The sequence below is a fragment of the Hemiscyllium ocellatum genome, chromosome 4 (assembly GCF_020745735.1).
Source record: "Hemiscyllium ocellatum isolate sHemOce1 chromosome 4, sHemOce1.pat.X.cur, whole genome shotgun sequence".
Classification (NCBI taxonomy): Eukaryota; Metazoa; Chordata; class Chondrichthyes; order Orectolobiformes; family Hemiscylliidae; genus Hemiscyllium; species Hemiscyllium ocellatum.
This window is the reverse complement of record NC_083404.1, coordinates 87,930,069-87,955,274: the sequence shown is the minus strand read 5'-3', so window position 1 is coordinate 87,955,274 and position 25,206 is coordinate 87,930,069. Positions and strand designations below refer to the sequence as shown.

General features: G+C 41.5%; 1 protein-coding gene across 2 annotated transcripts in view; it reads left to right on the top strand.

Moving 5' to 3' along the window:
* Positions 1 to 1,560: 1,560 nt before the first annotated feature.
* Positions 1,561 to 25,206, top strand: part of colec12 (collectin sub-family member 12) — a 210,468-nt gene continuing 186,822 nt past the window's right edge. Inside the window, exons 1-3 of one of the 2 annotated variants that reach the window (XM_060823598.1) lie at positions 1,561 to 1,729; positions 1,951 to 2,080; positions 11,368 to 11,418. In XM_060823598.1, the coding sequence (XP_060679581.1) occupies positions 2,053 to 2,080; positions 11,368 to 11,418 (79 nt within the window). In that variant the 5' untranslated portion in view covers positions 1,561 to 1,729; positions 1,951 to 2,052. Of the gene's footprint in view, positions 2,081 to 11,367; positions 11,419 to 25,206 lie in introns of both variants that reach the window. The other variant, XM_060823594.1, reaches the window with a different exon arrangement.

Sequence of the window (25,206 nt, the reverse complement as noted above, 5' to 3'; positions counted from 1 at the left end):
AGCTACTTCCTCACCCGCTGAGATTTTCCAGCTTGTTTTGTTCTTATTCTGCAAAAAAACTGCAAGAATTTCAATTTTCCAAGGCCCAAAATGGTTGAAACACCCCAAAGGTTATACCTTCCTCTTGCAGGTATAACTGTTTTTAAGGAGTTAATGTAATTAATAAAATTATTGTCCTGAGAAAAATAATTTGTCAGTTTAGAATGCTAATAAATTATAAATCAATGAGTTTTTAAGCAATTTAAAAAAACGTTATTTTCAAAAATATTTTAGTTACGACCATCACCCCCTATGTATGTTACAACCTTTAATTTACTCCATATAAACATTTTTGAAGTGAGTGTATCTCAGTACTGTTTGAAAACCTTCTGTATGATTTCTGCTTGGAATATTTGATATCATTGCACTAGCTCCAGATATAAATGCCCAATCAAGGACATTGCAGTCAGCTATTGCGTAGTGCTAGAGGTGAAATTCTGACCAGAGAGATCACTGGAATCCACAGACTTATTTCATGGTCAGTGATAAGTGTCCTCACTTTATTGTTAACTACAAAATCTGCTGCAGTACCTTTAACGTTGATGCAAACTACTTCACAAAACAGAAACTTGATGCTCAACCAAAGAACAAGACAAGTGACTAAAAGTCTAGCCGAAGAGGTTTTCAAGAGAATACTATAGTTAAGACTGGAGAAGCAATTTCAGGTTTAAAAACTGAATTCAGAGTTTGAGATATGTTGACAAAATGAACAACAACAAAAATGATTTTATGAAAGGGGGAGGAGAGACATATAACTGAGGGGTTTTTGGGGAGGGTTATAGGATTGAAAAGTGTTATGGATTTAGGAAGAAGTGAATTGATGGATCTGAACCCCCAATTATACCTGATTTCAGTGGTGTCAAATGTCAAAAACAAATTGACTATTAGAAGACTGTCTTAATTATGTGCTAGAAATGGTTAATGGAATTATAGAATGAACAGAAAAATCCACTTGGTTGTCGCCTGCTGTGCCAGTTCTTCACTAGAACAATCCAAAGTTATTCCTCAATGTTTGCCTCTCCCTCTATTATTGTTCTGCCTCAATTTTTTATAAATGAGATTGATTTCAAGTCATCAATATTTCTCTTCAATTGCAATGATTTCTGCGTTTCTGCTCCCTGTGGCGAAACATCCCAAGTAACAAGATGTGTCTTCCAGTCAATTTCCTCACTCTTCCCAAATTGATGGTTGTTTACGACTGACTCCTCACCAATATAACAATAAGTTGAGATCAAAATAGAAAAGCCAAGAAGCTACGTTTGTTTATAATGTACTAAAACAGCAGCGACTATCAATATATCAGTTTGTTATTCCAACATGATTTGTTTAGACAGTACTCGGGAAGATTTCAAAACCAGTCATAAGGAACAGGAGAAATGTTTCAACGCAGAACTGCGCGATGCTGCCTCTAAGAGTTTTGCGATGTTTTGCATTTTGAGACCAAATGAAAACCAGATTGCTTGCACTCGTTTCTCTTACGAGTCACGTAACGTGTAATACGAACCGGACATATCACCCGTTGGTATTCGCTCAAGGCAGTACCTGGGGCTCCAGCGGAATTTGCATTCATCCCCATTGTAAACAAATACAGAGAGAAATAGGCAGATGATGGAAACACGTGTTGGAGGAGAAGCCTGCAGGCTGGGGACTTCCTTTTGCGTTTTGCATTTTTGTGGTCTGATAGCAGCCAGTGAGTAAAAGCCTCTGCTTGAAACTTTCAAGAATCCAGACACTTTGCTGAATGCAGCTTGCAACTTGAGAGAGACGTTCTCCAAACCATTCAGGGCTGTTCGCTCTTCCGATGCTGACGGATTTTGAATCATAGTTTGATATATTTTTTAAAAAACTTCAGAAGAAACCCTAACAAAGTGTGTTATGTGGGAACTCTGAATATTGGTTATTCAATTTTAGGGAAAACCAGGTATTTATCATGAAAGCAGCGTAAAGCGTCAAAACACCGGTACCATCTTATTAGCTTACTGGAAGTGAGGACATTGTTTCCCATTTATTTTAATGAGCCGCTTCGCCGCCAAAATGAAAGGTAGGTTTCAAGTTCGAGCGAAATTTAAATAACTCGAGAAATATCTGATTCCTTCCTATATTTAGTGTGAAGAATCTTATATTTCGATCAGTGCGTTGACGTGTATTGTATCCATGTTAAACAACATGATACAGTTATATACATATTCATTTCATTGATTTTGCACACAACTTGTTTTCAGTGTTCAAAACATTAAGTATCAACTTACTGTCGTTACGTGATTGGTTTTGTCAACACCAACAAATTGTTTATATGGCCGAACAGACATGAAGGAGTCTTTTGACAATGTTATTTTTTTCCCACTGAACTTTGTGGGGGTCCTCATTTCTCGGCGACCTGTTGGGTTTCGGTGATGTTTTTATTCTGTATTGGGGGGGGGGGGGGCTGCAGGAGTTATCGATTCATAATTGTCCTATGAGTAATGATGAATGGCCTTTCGCAAGCTGAATTCTCCACATCCTTCAACCGTGTTGTTTACTCGACATTCTGAGAGCAGGCATTTTGACCCCGGGTTTTGCAATGTCCTTTAATTTGTTTCTCTTTTTTAAAAAAGAACATCTGGTAGTAATTATATGCCAGTGGTCCGAGAGCTGTGTTAAAGTTATTTGGCTGCTTACAGCGACTCCCAAACCTCTCTTCAGTAAATGCACTATCCAGACTTTACAAAGGAAAACATCTATTGACTCGAGTTGGAAGTGTCCCAGTAGAAACTAGTCCTACCTCCTTCATGAGCAGCCCCACTTTTATTTTGACTCACGCTCTTACCTGCTTACTGCCCTTGAGTTGATGAATTCTACTTGAATTTACTCATCAAACCGTGAGACCTCTGTTCAGGAACTGTATTGTTTAAATTTACAACCCCAGTAATGTTCAGACTCAATATTGCATTTGAAAGCACGTAGTTATAGAGTCATACAGTCTTAGAGATGTACAGCACGGAAACAGACACTTAGGTCCAACTCGTCAATGCCAGCCAGATATCCTAAATTAATCCTGACCAGCATCTGGCCCATATCCCTCTAAAACCTTCCTATTCATGTACCCATCCCGATGCCTTTTAAATGTTGTTATTGGACGAGATTCCACTACTTCCACTATTCTATTGCCAGGGTCAACAATTTCCTTCTGTCTACTGGGTGCATTTTTTTCTCTCGGTCTTCTTTTTTCCAGGGAAAAGAAGGCTGAACTTCTCTGACCTATCTTCCTCACTCATGGAACCACCAGAAAGCCTGATGTTGCATCCTGTAGGGCAGCACCTGGAGACTTAGATGATGCCTCTTGCAATTCTATAAATCTCAGCATTCTTTCTTCTCTGATCATAGAATCGCTACGGTGTGAAAACAGGCCCTTCAGCCCAACAAGTCCACACTAACACTCCGAAGAGTATCCCATCCAAACCCATTCTCCTATCCCTCTATATTTGCCCCTAATTTGCACCTAACCTACACGTCTTTGGATTGTGGGAGGAATCGGGAAGACACAGACACGGGAGAATGTGCAAACTCCACACATGACTTGGAGGTGCCACTGTTGGACTGGGGTGTACAAAGTTAAAAATCACACAACATCAGGTTTATTTGGAAGCAATAGTTTTCGGACCGTTGCTCCTTCATCAGATAGTTTTGGAGTATACCACAACCACTTGATGAAGGAGCAGTGCTCTGAAAGCCACTGCTCCCAAATAAGCCTGTTAGACTGTAACCTGTAGCAAGCTTGGAACTCACCTCCTGACTTGCTAAAGCCTATCCAATAACAACAAGGCACAAATCACAATGTGATAGAATATTTTCCATTTTCCTGAATTAGAGTAGCTCCAACAATGCTCAAGAAGCTTGGCATTGTCCCGGCCAGAGCAGCCTACTTAATCAGCATCACATCCATCACTATCTTAAACATTCACTCCCACTCCACCAATATACAGTGACACTAGTGTGTACCTTCCACAGACACAATGCAACAATTCATCAATGCGACAATTAATCAAAATTCATCATTCAATAACACCTTCCAAACCATAAGCACTATCAAATAGAATGGCAACAGCAGCAAATGCATGAGAACACACCACTTACTGGTTTACCTCTAAGCCACACACCATCCAATCTTAGAATAAGACCACTGTTCCTTTACTGTTGCTGGATTCAAATCCTGGAACTCCTGACCTGACATCACTGTGGATATACCTACGCAAGATGATTGTGTAGTACAGGTAGACAACCCTTTATCCAAAATTTGAAAAGCTTCAAAATCTGAAGGTTTTTCGTGGAGTTTTCTTTCTCATTAACAAGGTCATTTCACATGCATACAGTTAACTTAACTCCACACCCACGATGCGTGTCACTCAGATGCGATGTGTGGGGGCGTGGCCGAGATTGGCAGGCCTCAATTCTGTTTCAGGGCCTGTTTTACTCACAGTGCATCTGCTGTTTGATAAGATTTTTAAAAAATTTCACCATCAAACCATCACTTATTCTGAAATTCGAAAAATTCTGAATTCCGAAAATCAGCTGGTCCCGAGCATTTCAGAAAAAGGATTATGTACCTGTACTTCAAAAAGAGCAGTTAGGAATTGCAACAGATGCTGGCCTAGCCTGTTCTATCACCACATTTGAATTTCCAATTCCAGCTATTGAGAATTACAATGGAGACTATATGGAGTGCAAAACTTTCTTCAGGAATAATTCCCATTTACAGAAGCTCAGTGAGCTTGGGTGAGTGATGAAGTTTAGATATTACCAATTTGTACAAAATGCTGCCAAAATAGTGTAGGTACTTGTAAGCGACACTCTAAATCACCATTAAGGACCATCCTAAGGGTTTAAGTGTTCGAATGTTTGTGGATGTAAAAGGGAAGAACCCCAGCACCAATACCTCCAGATTTCATTAGCCAGAAAGACCTGAAAATTTTGGACACTCCTGGCTTAGATACTGGATTACTTCAGAGGGTTGATTAATGGGCAGCATGGTGGCACAGTGGGTAGCAGTGCTGCCTCACAGCGCCAGAGGCCCGGGTTCAATTCCTGCCTCAGGCACATTCTCCCTGTGTCTGCGTGGGTTTCCTCCGGATGCTCCGGTTTCCTCCCACAGTCCAAAAATGTGCATGTTAGGTGATTTGGCCATGCTAAATTGCCCATAGTGTTAGGTGAAGGGGTAAATGTAGGGGAATGGGTCTGGGTGGGTTACTCTTCAGAGGGTTGGTGTGGACTTGTTGGGCCGAAGGGCCTGTTTCTGAGTTTTCATCATAAGATGTGTGATTAAGGAGTCATCTTGACCTACTTATCATCATGAGCTGATCACTGGGCCACAGTGAAGTGCATTAAACATTCACTCCTTCACTACCAACATACAGTGGTAGCAGTTTGCTGTAGATGAACAACAGATACCAAAGCTCCTCACGCAGACACTAGTTGGATAACACAACCATTGATTTGTGTGTGCTCAGCCTCTTTATCATGGCATGGATTCACACTATATTCAATGATGGCTTCATGGCACTAGATGTAAATGTGGACTTTCAGTAGCAGGTTTTTTTTTCTATAAACATAACCAGTGCAGGAGCTTTGCACTGGAATGGTTCACATTTTCCCTTGTGGAATCCAAAGAAGGGCATTACATTTTGGCTGTACAATCACTAAGTAAGGCCAAAATGGATCAGGAGGCATATTTTCTAATGAAATTCCAAAGCCCTGTGACAGTTAATGTAATGAGCTATTTGTAGATTCCCCTGTTCATTTTTAGTAATTAATTTTGAAACCATGTCCTGGAAATTATTTTCAGTAATGTTAGGGTATTAGCTCTTCCTGGCATGAAACTTTAAGGAAGATTTTGACATTGAAAAATACTGGCAACGATTGGATAGACATGGAAAGACTACTATGAGTCAAGGACTTATGAGGAGGAGGTTGATGTTGATGAACGGCACTAAACATTTTTTTAGTATTTCTTTGTGAACTGGTTTAACAGAAGTGATATTCTGTCGTAATTTAATGTGTTAACTTTTGATAAACTAACGGAGATGAATGTTTAACAAACTAGTATGTCATTCATTAACAGTACCAACAGTAATTTCTAAACTCAACGTAGTTTGACAAGAAACAATGTAGCCTTTCAATGGCTCATCCACAGACTGATTGCTTCTTGTTCCTCACCAGCCACATCCCCTGACTTATTCTCCCAGAAAAGAGTTTGTTCGTTCATTCTTTCACAATTCCAACTTCCTAATTATTCATTGGTTCTCAGTTCACCATAACACCTCTAAGCTACTCATTTTCTCAACACATTTCCCTACAATAGATGTGCCAGTAAAAAGCGTGACTCTGTCACAGCCTAAACTAAAAGCAGAAAATGAAGAAGAAGATCAACAGCTCTGGTAGCATATGTAGAAGAAAAAACAGAGTTAATAATATGACTCTTCTTCAGAACTGATTGATCATGGCTGACACTCTAGTGCAATACCACTTTTCAAATGAGACATTGAATTGAGCTCTAACTCTGCCTGACTCATAACATCACATTGCACTATTTTGACAAAAAGCAGGAAATTATCAACTTGTGTCTTGGCCAATATTTAGTCACAAAATGTGCAGATTTTTTGTCCATTAACTAACTGCTGTTGGTGGGATCCTGACATTTTCAAAATAGCTGACCTTTCCTACAATTCACAGTAACTAGCCTTCAAAGTAGTTGATTGGCTGAAAATACTTTGACATGTTTGAAAAAGCACTATTTAAATGCAGGTTTTCCTTTCCTTAAATTTCATCAAACACTTGCAGCCTATGCTGTAATCTGCCAATCTGCTTCTTCGTCCGGGATCACCCTGAACATCAAATACAAATCCCAGTATCTTTCTTCATCAACTACCATTTCATTAAACCTTTCTTTACCCATTCTCTTTCCCTTCAGCTCCAACAGCATGCTCATCAACCTCTTTGTTCCTAAGACGAAGACAATCAATTCAGCTTCTTCTGTCTCAAACTCCCTTCCTCTGGCCAAACCTGTCATAAGGTCCAAGCTAGCCCTGAAAGTGTTACCAGTTCTAATTTTGCCCTTACCATCTTCCATTCCCTCTCCAACCTCAACCTGTCTGTGAATCCACCTGATGCTGTCTTGAATCGATTCCCACCAACTAACTGCCTTGTTTTCCCTTTGTTGTTCTAATATTCCCTTTACTCAGGCATTCTCCACCTTTCTTTGAAAACTACTGGTGTCAACCCTGAGAAAGAAACCCTTAACTTCTCAAATACAATTTCTGTTCAAGGGCCATGAATATGTTGTCAGTATTGTAACCAATGCTCATTTTTTCCACATCTATCCGAACCCTTGAATCGGTCTAATCAGGTTTCTGTCTGTAATAGTTCTAATGAAAGTCACAAATGGCATCCTCTAATAGATGGTGGTATACCATCATTCCTCATCCTTCTTGACTTCACTTCAATTTTGGATATGAATGACCACACCATCTTCCTCAAATGCCTCTTTTCTCTTGTCCAGTAGAACTAGATTTGCTTGATTCCATGCTCATCTAATGGACCAGTTTCTTGTCCTGTTACCTCTATATTCCTTTGAGAATCTATCCTTATCTGAATACCTCTGGCAGCATAACAGGTTCCACCAATAACATGCAGCTGTACCTCTGCACCACCTACCCTGTCTTATCCAATGAACTGCAAAATCTTCCAGTTGAACATAAATAAGACCAATGTTTTTGAACTGCACTACAACTCTAAATATTATTACTAACTAAATCGCTTTTTCTGTCCATTGTATCAGACTGCACACTTGCCATCCTACTTGACCCAGCATTGAGTTTACAGCCCACTATCATTTCCTTCACAAAGAGATCATATTTTGATTTTTATCACATTGGTCATCTCATCCAACCTCACTCCATTGTTGAAACTCTCATCCTTATCTTTCTGACCACCTGAAATGACTTCTGTTATTCCTTTTGAACCACTGAAAGGATTAATATAGCACAAACATGTCTCGGCAAACATAGGAAGTAAGCAAATTCTGATCAACAAGGCTTAGCACAGCACAAGCATGCCTGAGCATGACCGGGAGAGAATGAATCCTGACCAGTAGGGTAGGCAAGCAGCCAAGAGCAAGTTTTGAGCAGACTCTGACTGAGAAACAGATATTCTATCAATTGTACAAACTTTGCTATAACCATTTGTGCAACTGACGAATCATGTGAACACTAATTGCTCTTGAATGTTAAGATTATAAGATACACCTTAAATGTTCTTTGGTGTATCAGAGGAGAGACGTTGTTCTGTCCTTTGGTTCCCTTGCATGTGCTTGAGTAAAGAAGACTGGTGAAAAAAATACCCCGAATGTCTAGACTGGGTTATTCTTCCAACTTCGCAACATGCCCATTCTACATCTCTCATAAATTACAGGCCATCCCAAGCTTCGCTGCTTCAATTCTGTTGTCCATTTATCTATCATCCCTCTGCTTACAGCTTACTTTATTTCTCAAAGCTCAAATTTCAAATATATTTCTCAGTTGCACCATTGCTCCTTATCTCTGTGACCCTCTCAAGTTGTAAAGTCTTCTGAGGACTGTTTGTTGCTCTGTTTGTGGCATCTGTAAATCGTTAACTCCCCATTGTGAATGTTCTTCAGTTTTCCAGGCACTGATGCCTGACGTTCCCAACCTATAATTTCATACCTCTTCTTATATCCTAATTTTCGTATCCTCCTTTAAAGCCTTTCTTAAAACTCACCTCTTTTACCATGCTTTTAGTAATCATTCCTAGCATCACCTCCTTTGACTTGGTAGTGATTATGTCCTGGATCTTGAGAATATTTTGTTATTTGTTTGTGGGTATAGCTGGCAAGGATAATTTGTTGCCCAGCTCTAACTGTCCTTGAGAAGGTGATAGTGGGTTGCCTTCTTGATTCACTTGTAGACTATCTGGTATAGGCGCATCTACAGTTCGGAACAGATTTACAGGGATGTTGCCAGGGTTGGAGGATTTGAGCTGGAGCATTGGTGACCTTATAGAGGTTTATAAAATCATGAGGGGCATGGATAGGACAAATAGACAAACTATTTTCCCTGGGATGGGGGAGTCCAGAACCAGAGGGCATAGGTTTAGGGTGAGAGGAGAAAGATGTGAAAGGGACTGAAGAAGCAACTTTTTCACGCAGAGGGTGGTGCATGTGTGGAATAGGCTGCCAAAGGAAGTGATGGAGGCTAGTGCAATTGCAATATTTAAAAGGCATCTGGATGGGTATATGAATAGGAAGGGTTTATAGGGATATGGGCCAGGTGATGGCAGTTGGGACTAGATTGAGTTGGGATATCTGGTCAGCATGGATGAGTTGGACTGAAGACTCTGTTTCTGTGCTGTACATCTCTATCGTTTTTAGGAAATCAGTTCCAGGATTTTGATCCAGTGAGAGAGCTATACAGGATTTATGTAAAGAACAGTAGTATACAGTATTTCTAAGTCTGCATAGTGTGTGACTTACAGGGGAATTTGGAGGTTCTAGTTTTCCACAGGAGAAAGTGAGGACTGCAAATGCTGGAGATCAGAATTGAAAAGTGTGGTGCTGGAAAAGCACAGCAGGTCAGGAGAATCGACATTCTGGGCATAAGCCCTTCATCAGTAATGTTGGGAGGGGTGGGAAGTGGGCTGAGAGATAAAATAGGAGGGGCTTGGGGCTTGGGGGGAAGGTAGCTTGGAAGGCAATAGGTAGAAGCAGATGTGGTGGGGGGGGGAATGGTGATAGGTCAGAGCATCTACCTATCGCCTTCCAAGCAACCTCCCCCCCCAACCCGCCACACACACACACACACACACACACACACACATTCCTGATGAAGGGCTTATGTTCCTGATTCTCGGATGCTGCCTGACCTGCTGTCCTTTTCCAGCACCACACTTTTTAACTAGTTTTCCATAGGGCAACTGCATACATTATTTTCAGTCATAGAGGTCATGCTTTTGGCTGGCGCTGTCAAAAGGACCTTTGGTAAGTTCCTGCTGTGCATTTCATATTTGGCATGCTGCTGCTACTGCAGCACACACTTGTAGAGATAATTTTTACGATCGTGGATGGAGTGTTGATCAAGGAGGTTGCTTATCAGGATGACGTTGAGCTTTTTGAGTATTTTTAGAACTGCATTCATCCAGGGAAATGGAGAATATTTCATCACAGTCCTGACTGCTCAGGGGTCAAACAATCAGGAGGTAAGTTACTCATTGAAGAATTCTCAACCTCTGACCTGCTCTATCGATACATTGTTAATATGGGTGGTCCAGAGGTCAACCTCAGGATATTAATAATGGAAAATTCAGTAATGGTGATACTGTTGAACGACAAGTGGAAGTGGTTCGAATTTCTCTTGATAGATCTAGGCATTGACTGGCAGATGGTGGACAAGGTATCAGCATCTGAGGAGTTGGTACTGAACTTTGTGCAGTTGTCAGTGAACTTTCCCACCTTATGATGGAGCTATGGTTAGTGATGAAATAACTGAAAAGGATTGGGCTCAGGACAGTACCGTGAGGGACTTCTGCATTAATGTCCGAAGGGATGAAATGATTATCTCCAGCAACATAATTATTTTCCTTTGTGTTTTCCTGTATAAATTACTATAACCACTGGTGAGTTCTCTCCAGTTTCTGGTAGGGTGTTTTGTTGCTGTCTTGATGTCGAGGACAGTCACCCTCACCTCACCTTTGGAATTCCTTTCTTTTTTTCCTTACTTCATTTCAAGGCTGTAATGTGGCACTGTATCGCAGCTAGCTTATGAATTAAAGTCATTGTTAAAACAGAAGACACGAAAAACATATTGCATGAAGGTCTTGTCATTAAGGCACAGGGCAGAAAGTGAAAATATGGAGGCATTTCAGAGAGCAACCCCATAAGGCAATCCTGGTATGAAAGATTGAGGAATTTAAGTTTGTAACCTTAAAAGGAGAAATTGAAATATGACCTCGTAAAAGCATTTTTAATACTATAAACGTATAGAAAAGGCAAATCTGGAAACACTACTTTAAAATAAGCCAGTACAATAGGTAAAGAAGACTGGTGTTTTTTAATGTAAAATATATTGTGATGGAAAAGTCAACCCCTATTAATTTAAGATGTGAGGGAATATGGATGAAGATTATGGCTTTTCCTAATAAGGATGCACACAACGTGAACAAGTTGATAATGATAGTTAATAATTTGATGTAGAATATAGGAGTCTAGTCTTTACTTTCTTCTATTAGTATTTGTTAATTCCATGCTCCAATTTGTTTCACTAATTGAACTATTTGTTCTAACAGACGACTACAGTGAAGAAGAGGAAGTGCATTCTATGGGTTACAAGAGGTTTGGTGAGTACCAATGACTAATAGGGTTTTCAAAATATAAAAGACCCTCTTGCTAAGGGTTCGTAATTTCACGTAAAGGAAAATCAATGAATTTGTAACAGAATCTCTTTCAGAACAGTTATTTTGAGATGAATAAAGAAATCTTCATGAGAATAAATCCAGTAAAGTTATCTCTTACGTCAAATGTATCTGGAGAAGGGAGAAATGGAGTTACATGTGATTTAGGGGTATCACTAAATTACATTTTCATTCTGAATGAATTCTGTGAAACTCTTAACGCTTATAAAGAAAGGTCTCTTTATAAGCAAATTACTTTCAGTCCAAGTATATTTTAGAGTTCAGTATACCTCACAAAAGTGGATAATCCTAGAAGCTAATATTTTACATTGTCTATCAAACTTTCTCTCTTGTGATAAGTTTTGGTCTGGAAGGAGTACTATAAGGAATATTTGTAATGCCTTTAAAACTTATGTAGAATCTGTATTTGTTTTTAAAACTGTTTGAAAAGGACTTCTGAGGGTTTGCATCAATTGTAAAGGAATCAATTGTACTTTTTTGGATAATAGAAAATATTGGTCCATGTGACCTGGTGACCTGGAAGCAATGCCAGGTCACAGGAAGGAAGTTACACCCAAAAACCTTATGGATAGAATAGAGGAGAGCTGCAGCAAAGGGGAGAACAGAATATACAGAGTGATATAGACAGGTTCAGTGAGTGTGCAGAATCTTGGCAGATGTGGGAAAATGTGAGGTTATTCGCAGGAAGAATAGATGAGCTGAATATTATTTAAATGGAGAAAGACTGCGGACAGCTATTGCACAGAAGGATTTGGGGAATCCTATTGCATAAATCATAGAAAGCTACCATCTAAATTCAGTGGGTAAAAGTGAAGCCAATTGGAATGCTAACCTTTATTTTGAAAGGAATGGAATATAAAAATGAGGAGGTCTTGCTAAAATGATAGAAAATGTGGATCACGGAGCAGCTAGAATACGATGAACAGTTCTGATCCTCTAATCTAAGGAGAGATATATTGGCATTGGAGGCAGTCCAGCAAAGGTTCTCTGTTGATCCTGGGTATGGAGTGATTTTTTTCAATGAGAATTTTTCAATTAGGTTGGACTTACACTCATTGGAATTTAGAAGAATGAGAGCAGACCTTATTGAAACAGACATCTTAGGGTTCTTGATAGGGTAGATGCAAAGAGGTTGTGTCCCCTTGTGGGACAGTCTCTGACCAGAGGGCAGAATTTCAAAATAAATAGTCAACCATTTAAGACAGAGATAAGAAGGAATTTTGTCTCTCTGAAGGTGGTGAATCTGTGGAATTCTTTAATATAGAGGTAATGGAAAAAATGAAGTTGGAGATTATTAACTCAGGCATGATCTCATTGAAATGTAGAGTAGTAGGGCAAGGAGGCGGGACCCAAATCCACCTCACCTGGAAAGGGATTGATGTGTCCCACATCGATTAACAAAGCTAACTGGCTTCATGAGGAGCCTGACTTGTTACGGCAACATACACATTTGCATGCAAGTTGAATGGGTTGTTATGGGAGGGGGCTCCAATTTCTTTCCATCACATGGCTGACCTGCAGTTACTTCCTGAAATTGAAATATGTGAGAAGAGTTTACAGGTTGAATATACAACCTGTTTAGCCTTGTTCTGAATGCATGTTCCTAGGTCATCAAATCGTGGAGTGGGACTTGCACTTGGAGCTAAGGATATCAACACTGCACCAAAAGGCTTCCATTGTGATGCCAGTACTTTTGATATAAGTATTTTCTTTATTATTTGAATAGTGTGATATTTTCTTGAGATCTTGTTTTCTAGGCAGATGGTAAATAAGCAGACATGCTAAATAATTTGTGGGGATTAAAGATTGGTCACCACAGACTAACCTATTGAATGGAAGTGTCCTCCAGAATATCACCTTAGCTTCATGAACTTCCCAGAATCGGAAGGTCTCTCAGACATGTTAATTTTTTTTTGATTTTACTTTACAAATATGCTTTTTATAATAATGGATCATTTGTGTTTCTCTCTGATGTGGAGATCAATCCGATTTGTTCACATTAATTTCAATCGCCATAGCATTTTTGCTTCTCAGTTTGACTGCTGAAGGACAGTTACTTGAGAAATAGCTTGCCACTGACGGTGACACAATAAATATTTGACCGTTCATTTATTGTAAGACTGCTGCACTTTTGGACACATTGTTCAGCAGGACAGCATCCATATTCCAGGCCAATGACAGACGCAACCCATCCCGACCACGCCAGATGTGCTGATACCTGATCCCATTTTTCAATTTCAGCTGGCTCTCATCTGTCAAGAGTCTTGCTGGAAGTTTCCTTGGAGAAGTTTCCTGGAAGTTTCCCTCATGTTCCAACATTGCAGCTTCACTCAAAGTTGAGCTGAAAATATATTTATGCAAATAATATTTCTGTTGCTTTTTTGTTAGGTACTTTGGTGGAGCAAAGGCATTTCAAAGAAATTTCAATGACTATAGTTAGAGGCCAACCTGTGAAGAGTTTTCTTCAAAGTAGTTTAACATTAACATTGAATAAATTAATTCAGAATTGTGAAAGCAGTGATGTCAGGACTGAATTGCAATTATCACAATTCCCAGATTAATGCTAATCCTAAATGTACAAAATATTTGGAAGACTCATGAACTTTATGTTGAAACTAGCTAGTATTATTAAACCTGAAATCCAAAGAAACAGTAATGCTTTTAGCGCTGTATCTGCACTTCTTTCAGTATTGATTGTGGTGACTGAAAAATAGTGAAACATGCAACCAATGACGAGGTTGAGGTTTCCAAATCTCAGTTTATTTTCATTGGAGTGTCTTAGCAGTAAGTATGGTGAAAATGCAGTCCAGGAAAAACATCAGAATGAATAAAAAGTTCAGATTGTTTTTGGAAAATTTAGGATTGTCACAAGTGACAGGAATGTTTACTTTAGATCATCAAGATTTCACTGGTGTTGCCTGCAAATGAAACTGAGATCAAAGGTGGTATATAATGTGGATTCAAACTTAAGTGAGTTCTTTCCTTGCTATATTTGACTCTAAAGGGGTCATTTCCAAATTTTGCAGTTGCAACATTTGTCTCACCGTTGGGAATACATAAGAATTTGGGGCTTGTGTTGCACAATTAAGGATTGTATGACTAATAACTGGAAAATTATGTGCAAAATCAAAATGCAGCACATACTGAAAATCTGAAAAATAAACCCAGAAAAGCTGGAAACATTCAGCAAATCAAGGCACTATGTTGGACAATTTAATATTTGATGTTGATGACTAGCAGTTGTGAGGAAAGGTCATTGACCTACCATACTAACTCCATTGCTGTCTTCTCAGATACTGCCAGGCCCACTGAGTGTTTCCAGAATTTTCTATATTTGTTTCATGTACAGCACACATCTGAATTCCTGAGTTATACTTTAAACTAGAAGCACCAAATCAGAAAACTATTCTTTAAATTGTGTCTTAAATTCTTTAAGAATTCTTTCTTAACTATTCTTTAAATTGAGAAAAGAAGAATAAAGGATTTTTGTTTTACTGAAAATGTAATTAAATTTCAGCTGGTGACTAATTTATAGTTTGGTTCCAAGATACAGTGTATATAGAATGTGGTCAGAGGTTGGTTTTGGTCAGACTAATACAAACAAAAGCCTTCCGTTCAGTCATTAAAATTCACATAGTGGTGAAAATTGGTAAGAGGCTGCAGTGCATATAAGTTTAGTTCAAAACCATCAGCATTGCCATATGGCAATATGGAGGTTCCGGAGGACAATGTAGACTCCAATGTGTACTTATCTGTTTCTTGCTTTTGTTATTACTGCTGACCTGAAACTTTATATATCATGGGTTTAGGTCCAAATGATTTTGCTCCCATTTCTTGTTACAGCTGCGTCAGGATGCCAGATACTATTTCTTGGGTTTCCTGCATTTGGGTGTTAATTTTCATACTGTGTAAAGGAGTACAGAAAAAAGCATTGAAAATATTAATCAACTGGGACAAAGATTACATTACGTTGAATGTAAGTGTTTTTTTGGGTAATGCTGGGCTCATGTGAGCACCTAGACTGGTTTCAATTGGCTAAGAGGATTGAAGAGCTACTTTGGAGAGTATTTTTTCCCTTGTGGTGCCTAGGTTTTATCTCTGCATTTTTTCAAGCCTTGAATAGGAGATTATATAGATGGAGAAAGAGTGAAAGTAGTGTTTAATCATGATACTTACCTTGATCGAGCATTTCTTCCGCCGCCTTCGCCTCCGTGCCTACTTCTTCAACCAGGACTCCCGCCCACCCTCTGACGACCCCTTCTCCCACCTCCAACACACCCCATCCACCTGGACACCCCATGCTGGCCTCTTACCCGCCCTCGGTCTCTTCATAGCCAACTTCCACCGCAACATTGACCACCTCAACCTGTCCACCCCTCTCACCCACTCCAACCTCTCACTCTCGCACCGTGCAGCCCTCCATTCCCGCCGCTCCAACTCCAACCTCACCATCAAACCGGCAGACAAGGGACACGTGATGGTAGTTTGGCGCACTGATCTTTATATTGCTGAGGCTAAACGCCAGCTCATGGACACCTCCTTCTACTGTCCCCTTGACCATGACCCACCTCCCACCACAATAACCTCATCATCTCAGGGGATCTCCCATCCACCGCCTCCAACCTCATAGTCCTACAGCCCCTCACGGCCCGTTTCTACCTCCTGCCCAAAATCCACAAACCTGACTGCCCCGGCCGACCCATTGTCTCAGCCTGCTCCTGCCCCACCAAACTCATTTCTGCATACCTTGACACGCTCCTGTCCCCCTTAGTCCAAGAACTCCCCATCTTTGTTCGGGACACCACCCACACCCTCCACCTCCTCCATGATTTTCGCTTCCCCGTCCCCCAACGCCTTATCTTCACCATGGACATCCAGTCCCTGTACACCTCCACCCCCCATCACGAAGGCCTCAAAGCCCTCCGCTTCTTCCTTTCCCGCTGAACCAACCAGTGCCCTTCCACTGACATCTCCTTCGACTGACTGAACTGGTCCTCACTCTGAACAACTTCTCTTTCCAATCCTCCCACTTCCTCCAAACCAAAGGAGTAGCCATGGGCACCCGCATGGGCCCCTGCTATGCCTGCCTCTTCATAGGATATGTGGAACAGTCCATCTTCCGCAGCTACATTGGCACCACCCCCCTGTATCGGCACTACTTCATGGTCCCACGAGGAGGTTGAACAGTTCATCCACTTTACTCAAATTTACCTGGACCATCTCAGACTCCTCCCTCCCCTTCCTAGACCTCTCCATTTCTATCTCGGACGACCGACTCAACACGGGCATTTACAATAAACCAACTGACTCCCACAGCTACCGAAATTACACTTCCTCCCACCCTGCCCCCTGTAAAAACGCCATCCCATATTCCCAATTCCTTTGCCCTCACCGCATCTGCTCCCAGGAGGACCAATTCCAATACCGAACAACCCAGATGGCCTCCTTCTTCAAAGACCGCAATTTCCCCTCAGACGTGGTTGACAATGCTCTCCACCGCATCTCCTCCTCTTCCAGCTCCTCCGTCCTTGAACCCCGCCCCTCCAATCACCACTAGGACAGAACCCCACTGGTCTTCACCTACCACCCCACCAACCTCCAGATACATCGTATCATCCTTTGTCATTTCCACCACCTCCAAACAGACCCCGCCACCAGGGATATATTTCCCTCCCCACCCCTATCAGCATTCCGGAAAGACCACTCCCTCTGCGACTCCCTCGTCAGATCCACAACCCCCACCAACCCAACATCCACTCCCGGCACCTTCCCCTGCAACCGCAAGAATTGCAAAACTTGCGCCCACACCTCCCCCCTCACTTCCCTCCAAGGCCCCAAGGGATCCTTCCATATCCGCCACAAATTCACCTGCACCTCCACACACATCATTTACTGCATCCGCTGCACCCGATGTGGCCTCCTCTACATTGGGGAGACAGGCCGCCTACTTGCGGAACGTTTCAGAGAACACCTCTGGGACACCCGCACCAACCAACCCAACCGCCCCGTAGCTGAACACTTTAACTCCCCCTCCCACTCTGCCAAGGACATGCAGGTCCTTGGCCTTCTCCATCGCCAGACCATGGCAACATGATGCCTGGAGGAAGAGCGTCTCAACTTGCGCCTAGGAACCCTCCAACCACAAGGGATGAATGCCAATTTCTCCAGCTTTCTCATTTCCCCTCCCCCCCACCTTTTCTCAGTCCCAACCCTCAGACTCAGCACCGCCTTCTTCTTCCCACAATCTTCTTCCCGACCTCTCTGCCCCCACCCTGTCTCTGGCCTGTCACCCTCACCTTAACCTCCGTCCACCTATCGTATTCCCAATGCCCCTCCCCCAAGTCCCTCCTCCCTACCTTTTATCTTAGCCTGCTTGGCACACCCTCCTCATTCCTGAAGAAGGGCTTATGCCCGAAACATCGATTCTCCTGTTCCTTTGATGCTGCCCGACCTGCTGCGTTTTCCAGCAACACATTTTTAAGCTTTGATATTGGCAAGCTTCAAGTTCTGTTGGGTCCTTTCCAGCTCATCAATTTCTCCTGTTCAGATAAGGGCATAACAACATTAGAAGTAGGGGGATGAGAAGGCCATTTAGTTTCTCAAGCCTGCCCTTTCATTCCACAAAATGTTGGCTGATCTGCTTTACATCTCATCTCTTTTGTGTAAGCTCATTACAGCCTTGAATGTCTTGATATTTCAAGAAAAAATTATGTACCTCCTTTTTAAGTACTTTCCGTGATGCAGCCTCCACAACTTTCTGGGGTAGAGAATTCCAGACATACACTAATTGCATGCCACCTTATTGTATAAGTACTTACCCTAGTTCTGGATTGTCCCATGACTGGAAGAATCTTTCCCAAACTACCCTGTTGAGCTGCTTCCCCCTCTCCCTCAGCATCTTGCAAGTTGTATAAGTCATGAATATGCAACTCCTCCCATGAACTAAATGTTTGAAAAAAAAGTTTAAAATCTGCAGTATTTGGGCCATTTTGAACTGGGTTCCATGAGATGCTAGATTCCCCAAACTTTCATCCGCCTGACTAAAAAGCCAGTTGCCAGCCCACCCACCAAAATTCCGACTGTTATGCTACAAATAGTAGGATTTGAGCCCAGTGTGGGAGAAAGTTCCAGCCCAAGGAGCTGCAAGCTGGCACTTTTGTCATAACTGTCGCATAAGTGGTCACTGCTGAGATGAAGGAAATCCCCCAAAAGAAGATAGGTGGAGCCTGGCCTAAGAGGTATGTCTAGGAATTTGAATGGCAAATCCCATTGAGCAAGGAGTTGGGGCAGTGGAAAGGCATGGGAACCTTGGCTTTAGAAGCCAAGGGCAGGGGTGAAAGTGGGAATATGGTCATAATGTGGGTGCCTTCCATGGACACAGATGATCCTTAGTACCTGACTGTAGTCTGCTGTCTGCTTTTCCTTGCTGCATGTAAAATAGTGTAAGGAGCAGAATGAGACACTTATGCGGCAATGAATTGGACAATAAAGACCAAGGTCAGAGCGCAGATGGGAAACGGTTCGGGGGGAAGCAAGAACCTGTTGGGAAGGTCATCCACTTTATTTATAACCTTTATTTACTAGTAATTGGCCTGTAATATCAAGCCCCTAATCTCTTCATCATTGTCTCCCCTTCCCATTCCCTAAGACAAAGTTGACTTAATTCACTTTGCCAATTGCTTCATCATTTTGAAAACAGCTACTAAACCTCTTTTCCATTTCTGCTTCTGTTGAAATAATCTCAGTGCCTCGAGTCATTTTCCTAGCAATAGTTTCATATCCCTAAACTATGCCATACACTCTGGTTTTGCTGTATTGGCTCTTTTTAAATAAAGATTGTAATAAAATTTGTTCACAATGCTTTAAAATGTTGTTCCATGCTAAGATCTCTAGCTTCCAGTAGCTCTCGTGGTTTGCCTGTTTTTCTCCAAGTCTGCGTTAGGCCTACCTAATAAGCAAAATTACTATCAGTTGTAAATAGACTGTACTAATCAAAATGCAGAACATAGGTATTGTTAGTAAGTTTGCAGATGACACCAAAACTGGAGGTATAGTGGGCAGCCAAGAAAGTTACCTCAGAGTATAATGGGATCTTGGTTAGCTGGGCCAATGGGCAAAGGTGTGGCAGATTGAGTTTAATTTAGATAAATGTGAGGTGCTGCATTTTGGAATGGCAAATCAAGACAAAACTCACATACTTAATGGTAAGGTCCTTGGGAGTGTTGCTGAACAAAGAGACCTTGGAATGCAGGTTCATAGTTCCTTGAAAGTGAAATCTCAGGTAGATAAGTTAGTGAAGAAGGCATTTATTATGCTTTCCTTTTATTGGTCAGAGCATTGAGTATCGGAGTTGGGAGGTCATATTGCGGCTGTACGTGACATTGGCTAGGCCATATTTGGAATATTGTTGGCAAGTCTGGTTTCCCTCCTATTGGAAGGATGTTGTGAAACTTGATAGGGTATTGTCAGGGTTGGATGGTTTGAGCTATAGGGAGAGGCTGAACAGGCTTGGGCTATTTTCCTGGAGCATCAGAGGCTGAGGGGTGACTTTATAGAGGTTTATAAAATCATGAGGGGCATAGATAGGGTAAATAGACAAGGTATTTTCCCTGGGGTGGGAGAGTCCAGAACTAGATGGCATAAATTTAAGGTGAGAAAGGAAAGATTTAAAAGGGACCTAAGGGACAATGTTTACACGCAAAGGATGGCGCGCGTATAGAATAAACTGCCAGAGGAAAGCTGGTACAATTGCAAAATTTAAAAGCATCTGGATGGGTATATGAATAGGAAGGGTTAGAGGAATGTGTACCTAGTGCTTGCAAACGGAGCTAGATTAGGGTAGGGTTTCTGGGCGACATGGATGAGTTGTCTGAACATCTCTATGATTCTATGACTCTAACTGAACTTCTGTACATTTTTATGAGTTCTTCACAAATAGTCCACCCAGTTAGAAGGTGTCCAGGTAGCTCCCTCCCTTCACCCTCTCTTTCTTTTTACTCATCCTCCTCATTGTCTCGTTCTTGATCCATTTCATGTTTGCTTTTGTTTGATGGTTTTAGTGAATACAGTAGCTGGAGGAGAGAGCTGTCTCTTTATAGGGGAAAGGTTGTGCCTTATGCAGCAACCACAATAAGTCTTGTCATCTGCCGAGCCGGGTGTACAGGGTTCCTCCAGAGGAGATTACAGTGGTGCTGGAAAAGCATAACAGGTCAGGCAGCATCTGAGGAGCAGGAAAATCAACATTTCGGGCAAAAGTCCCAGACAATGGGAGCATTATTTCAACAGACCAAGGGTCTACTCTGCCACATTTCACATGGCTGTCTAGATTCTGAATGTCCAGCAGTGCACATGTGCATCAAATATGAATCAGAGTCACCGACAAGGTAGTAGTCAGCTGATTGCACTTGTGGCCCAGTAAACATTGTGTGTTTGGATTGTGAGTTGATTAGAGATTTCAGAGTAAAATGAAGCAAAAGAAAGGCAGGATACTAAGTATTTGCAAGATAACAAGAATTAACCTACAAGAGTCTATGTATGCTAAGGCAATGCAATTTCCGGAGTGGTTGCATGGGGCATTGTTAATACAGTAGCATCCACAAAGCAATGTAAGCACAGTTTGATACCCCAAGCATGCAATCTTAGTGAAGCCACTTCATTATTTTACCAGTTTGCTTCTGACAAGCAAATGAAATGTGGTTAGTTGTAATGTACAGAGACCATCCTTTCAGTAGATGACACACTGCAAGTTTGCAAATTATTTCAGCTTCATCCTGGAAGGAGCCAAATGCATAAATGTTCACCAGCAAAATCACCTTCACTGCTCTGTGCTGTAATTATTGTCTTACTCTGATATTCTAGTTGTAGCTGTAAAAGCAGGCAAATTTCAATGAGGACACCTGCACTGAAGCACAGGATGGGCAAGGTGATGGCATAGTGGTAAATCACTGGACTATTAATTTATTCACAGCAGTGTTCCTGGGACTTGAGTTTGAATCCCATCACTCAGATGATTTGAAATCACGAAAAAAACTGGAATTAAAAATCTAACAATGACTTTGAAACAAGTATTGTAAAATTCCACCTGGTTCAGTAATATCCTTCAGGGAAGGAAAATTACAATCCTTACTGAAAATAACAAAAGCTGGGATCACAGTGGGTCAGACAACATCCATGAGAGAGAGCAAGTTAATGTCATCTAGATTCAAAACATTATCATGCTGTCTCTGCATGGATGCTGTCTGATCTATTGTGATCTGCAGCATCTTTTGTTTCAGTACAGATTCTAGTATCAGCAGTAATTTGCAACTACCATCCTTGCCTTGTTGGACCTATGTGTGGCTCCAAACCCTCAGTGATGTGATTGACTCTTAAATAAAGGCATGATACCAGACAGATCTCCGAGCGTTGACCTAAGTATTGGAAGTGACAATGGTAAGCATTGTAACAATGGTAAGCAACCCTACATTAAAAGTTGTCTTTACCAAATATGGAGACTAGTGCCAAAATTGGGAGAGATGTTTCACAGACTAATCAAGCAATAACATATCATAGTCATACTCATGGAATTATACCATTCTTAGAAAATACCATCGGGCAATCTCACTGGCAGGACAGTACTACAGAATTGACAGCACAGTTTTATGCAGCCAGGAATGAGTTGTCCTTGGGACCCCATAAAGTCTCATTAGGTGAAAAATGGGCAAAGAAACTTACCGCTGAAGACCACATACCACCTTCTCCTCAGCTGAGGAATCGGTGCTCCTCCTTGTTCAATACCACTTAGAGGATACAATGAGGGTGGCAAGAGGTCAGAGTGTACTCTGTGTGGAAGACTTCAGTGTCCACCAAGAGTGGCTTAGCAGCAGTAATACTGTTAGAGGTGTTCGGATCCTAAAGGATACATAGCTGCTAGTCTGGGTCTGCCACAGATAGTGAGAGAAACAACAAGAGGGAAAATCATGCTTGACCTTATCCTCACCAATTTGCCATTTGCAGATTGACAGTACCAGCAAGAGTGACCACAGACAGCTATTGTGCAGTCCAAGTCTCATCTTAAAGTTAATAATACCTTCCATTGACTTGTGCGATGTTATCACTGTGCAAAATGGGGCAGACTTCAAACAGAGCTATCAACTCAAAACTGAACACGTATGAGGTACTGTGGACCATCAGCAGCAGAATTGTATTCCAGCACAATCCATAATCTAATGGTCTGGAATATCCTCCACTCTGCCATGACAATCAAGTTGGGATTGTCCATGGTTCAATGAAGTGTGCAGGAGGCTGTTCCCAGGAGCAGTACCAGGCATTCCTAAAACTGAGTTGTCTACTTGTGAAGCTACAAAACAGGACTAGTTGCATGCCAAACAGCAAAAGCCGCAAATGATAGACGGAGCTAACCAATGGATCAAATCAAAGCTCTGAAGGCCAAACTGCATTCAGTCATGAATAGTGGACAATGGAACAACTGAACAGATGAAAAAGCTCAACATCCTTTATGGTGGGGGAGCCCAGTTCATCAGTGCAAAGATAAGGCTGAAGCATTTGCAATAATCTCCAGACAGAAGTGGTCAGTAGATGACCCATCTCGGCCTCCTCCAAACTTCTCTAGCATCACTGATGCTAATCTCCAACCAGTTTGATTCATTCCACATGATATCAAGAAGCTGGAAGCACTGAATATTGCAAAAGTTGTATGCACTGACAATATTCTTGCAATAATATTGAATATGTTTTCCAGAACTTGATGCACCCCTAGCCACACTGTTCAGTACAACTAGAACATGTGCATTTATCCAATAATGTGGAAAATTGCCCAGGTATATCCTATACAAAAAGAGCAGGACAAGTCAAACCTGACCAATTACCACACATCAATCTACTCTCAGTCGTCAGTGGGAAGGTGTTATTAGTGCTGTCAAGAAGCACTTGATTTGCAATAATGTGCCTAATTTGTGATCTGCCACCACCATTCAGCTCCTGACCTCATTACAGCATGGCTCAAACCTGGACAAAAGAGCTGAATTCCGGGGGTCAGGAGAGATTGACTGTCCTTGACATCAAAGCCATTTTTGACAGAGTATGTGTCAAGGAGGTGCCAAGGAAGCCTAACAAAACTGGGGTAGATTGAAATCAGAGAGATAACTCTTTGCTGTTTGGAGTTATACCTGGCAGAAAGGAAGATGGTCGTAGTTGTTGGAGATCAATCCTCTAATTTCCAGGGCATCTCAGTAGGGGTTCCTCAGGGAAATGTCCTCAGCATAACCATCTTAAGCTGCTCTAGTAATGACTGCCTTCATCAATGAAGTCAGAAGTGGGGACAGGCACAATGTTTAGCACCATTCCCACAGATCCTTAAATACTAGAGCAGTCCATGTCCAAAAGCAGAAAAGCTATGTCAATATTCAGGTTTTGGGCTAAAAACTGACAAGACATGCCCCCCCATAAATGCCAGAGAATGACCATCTTCAACAGGAGAGAATCTAGCCATTGTCCCTTGACATTCAATGGCATTAACATCATTCAGTCCTCTACTATGAATATCCTGGGTGTTGTTGTTGACCACAAACTGAATTGGATTCGCCATATAAATACTGTGACTAGAAGAGGATTCCAGAAGCTAGGAATCCTGCACCGAGTAATTGACTTCCCGGCTCCCTAAAACCTGTCCACCTTCTTCAGGATGTAAGTCAGAAATGTGATAGAACACAGCCCTCTCTACCTGGAGGAGTGGAGCTGCAAGAAAACATGCCATCATCCAGGATAAAGCAACCCACTTGATTGGAATTACATCCACGTACAGTCAATATTTTCACAACGAATGCTCAATAGCAACAGTGCATAACATTTAGAAGAAGCACTGCAAAAAATCATCAAGGCTGCTTTGGCAGCACTTTCCAAGCCCACAAACATTACCATCTGGAAAAACAAGGGCAGCAGATACATGGGAACATCACTACCTGGAACTTGCACTCATTATCCCAGCTTGGGAATATATCACTGTTCCTTCAATGTCACCGTGTCAAATTTCTGAAATCCCCACACTCCTCTACCTACACCAAATGGACTGCAGTCCAAGAAGGCAGCTCCCCACTTTTTCAAGGACCCCAAGAGAATGGGTAATAAATACTGGCCAGTGACATCCCATGAAGGAATAAAAAAATTCACAAATGCAACGTAGCATGAACTAGTTGTAAATCCTGTAACAACTTTGGCCTGACAATCAATATGAAGAAAATGTAAGTAACATTCCAAACCAATGTAGAAAGGCCTTACCTTGAGTTTAAGGTTTCAGTCCATGCTGTATTGTTGATGAGACAAGAATCACCTAAGGAAGTGTAACCTTTAGTAATCTTTGAACATAATCTGGGGACGAATCTGAGTAAGTCTGCTTTCAATAGGAATAGTTCTGCCCATTCTACTATACATATTAGAGACTTGGACTATTTGCCAGGATCACGTCAAGATGTTCTGCCACTTTCTCTGAAACTGAAGCTACCTTCAGAGCTTCTGTTGATTAGATGACAGGACAAAGTGTCAGACACTAAGCTTACCCAAGCTGGTATGCCACCATCACCCAGGATCTCTTTATCCAATGCAAACAAATATTCTGGCCTCCTATGAAATCAAATGCGAATAAGAGATAGTGAAAGCCAGGGGAGAGGGGAGTTACCCTGAACTTGACCAGTATTTAATTGTCTGTGGCATCCTGTT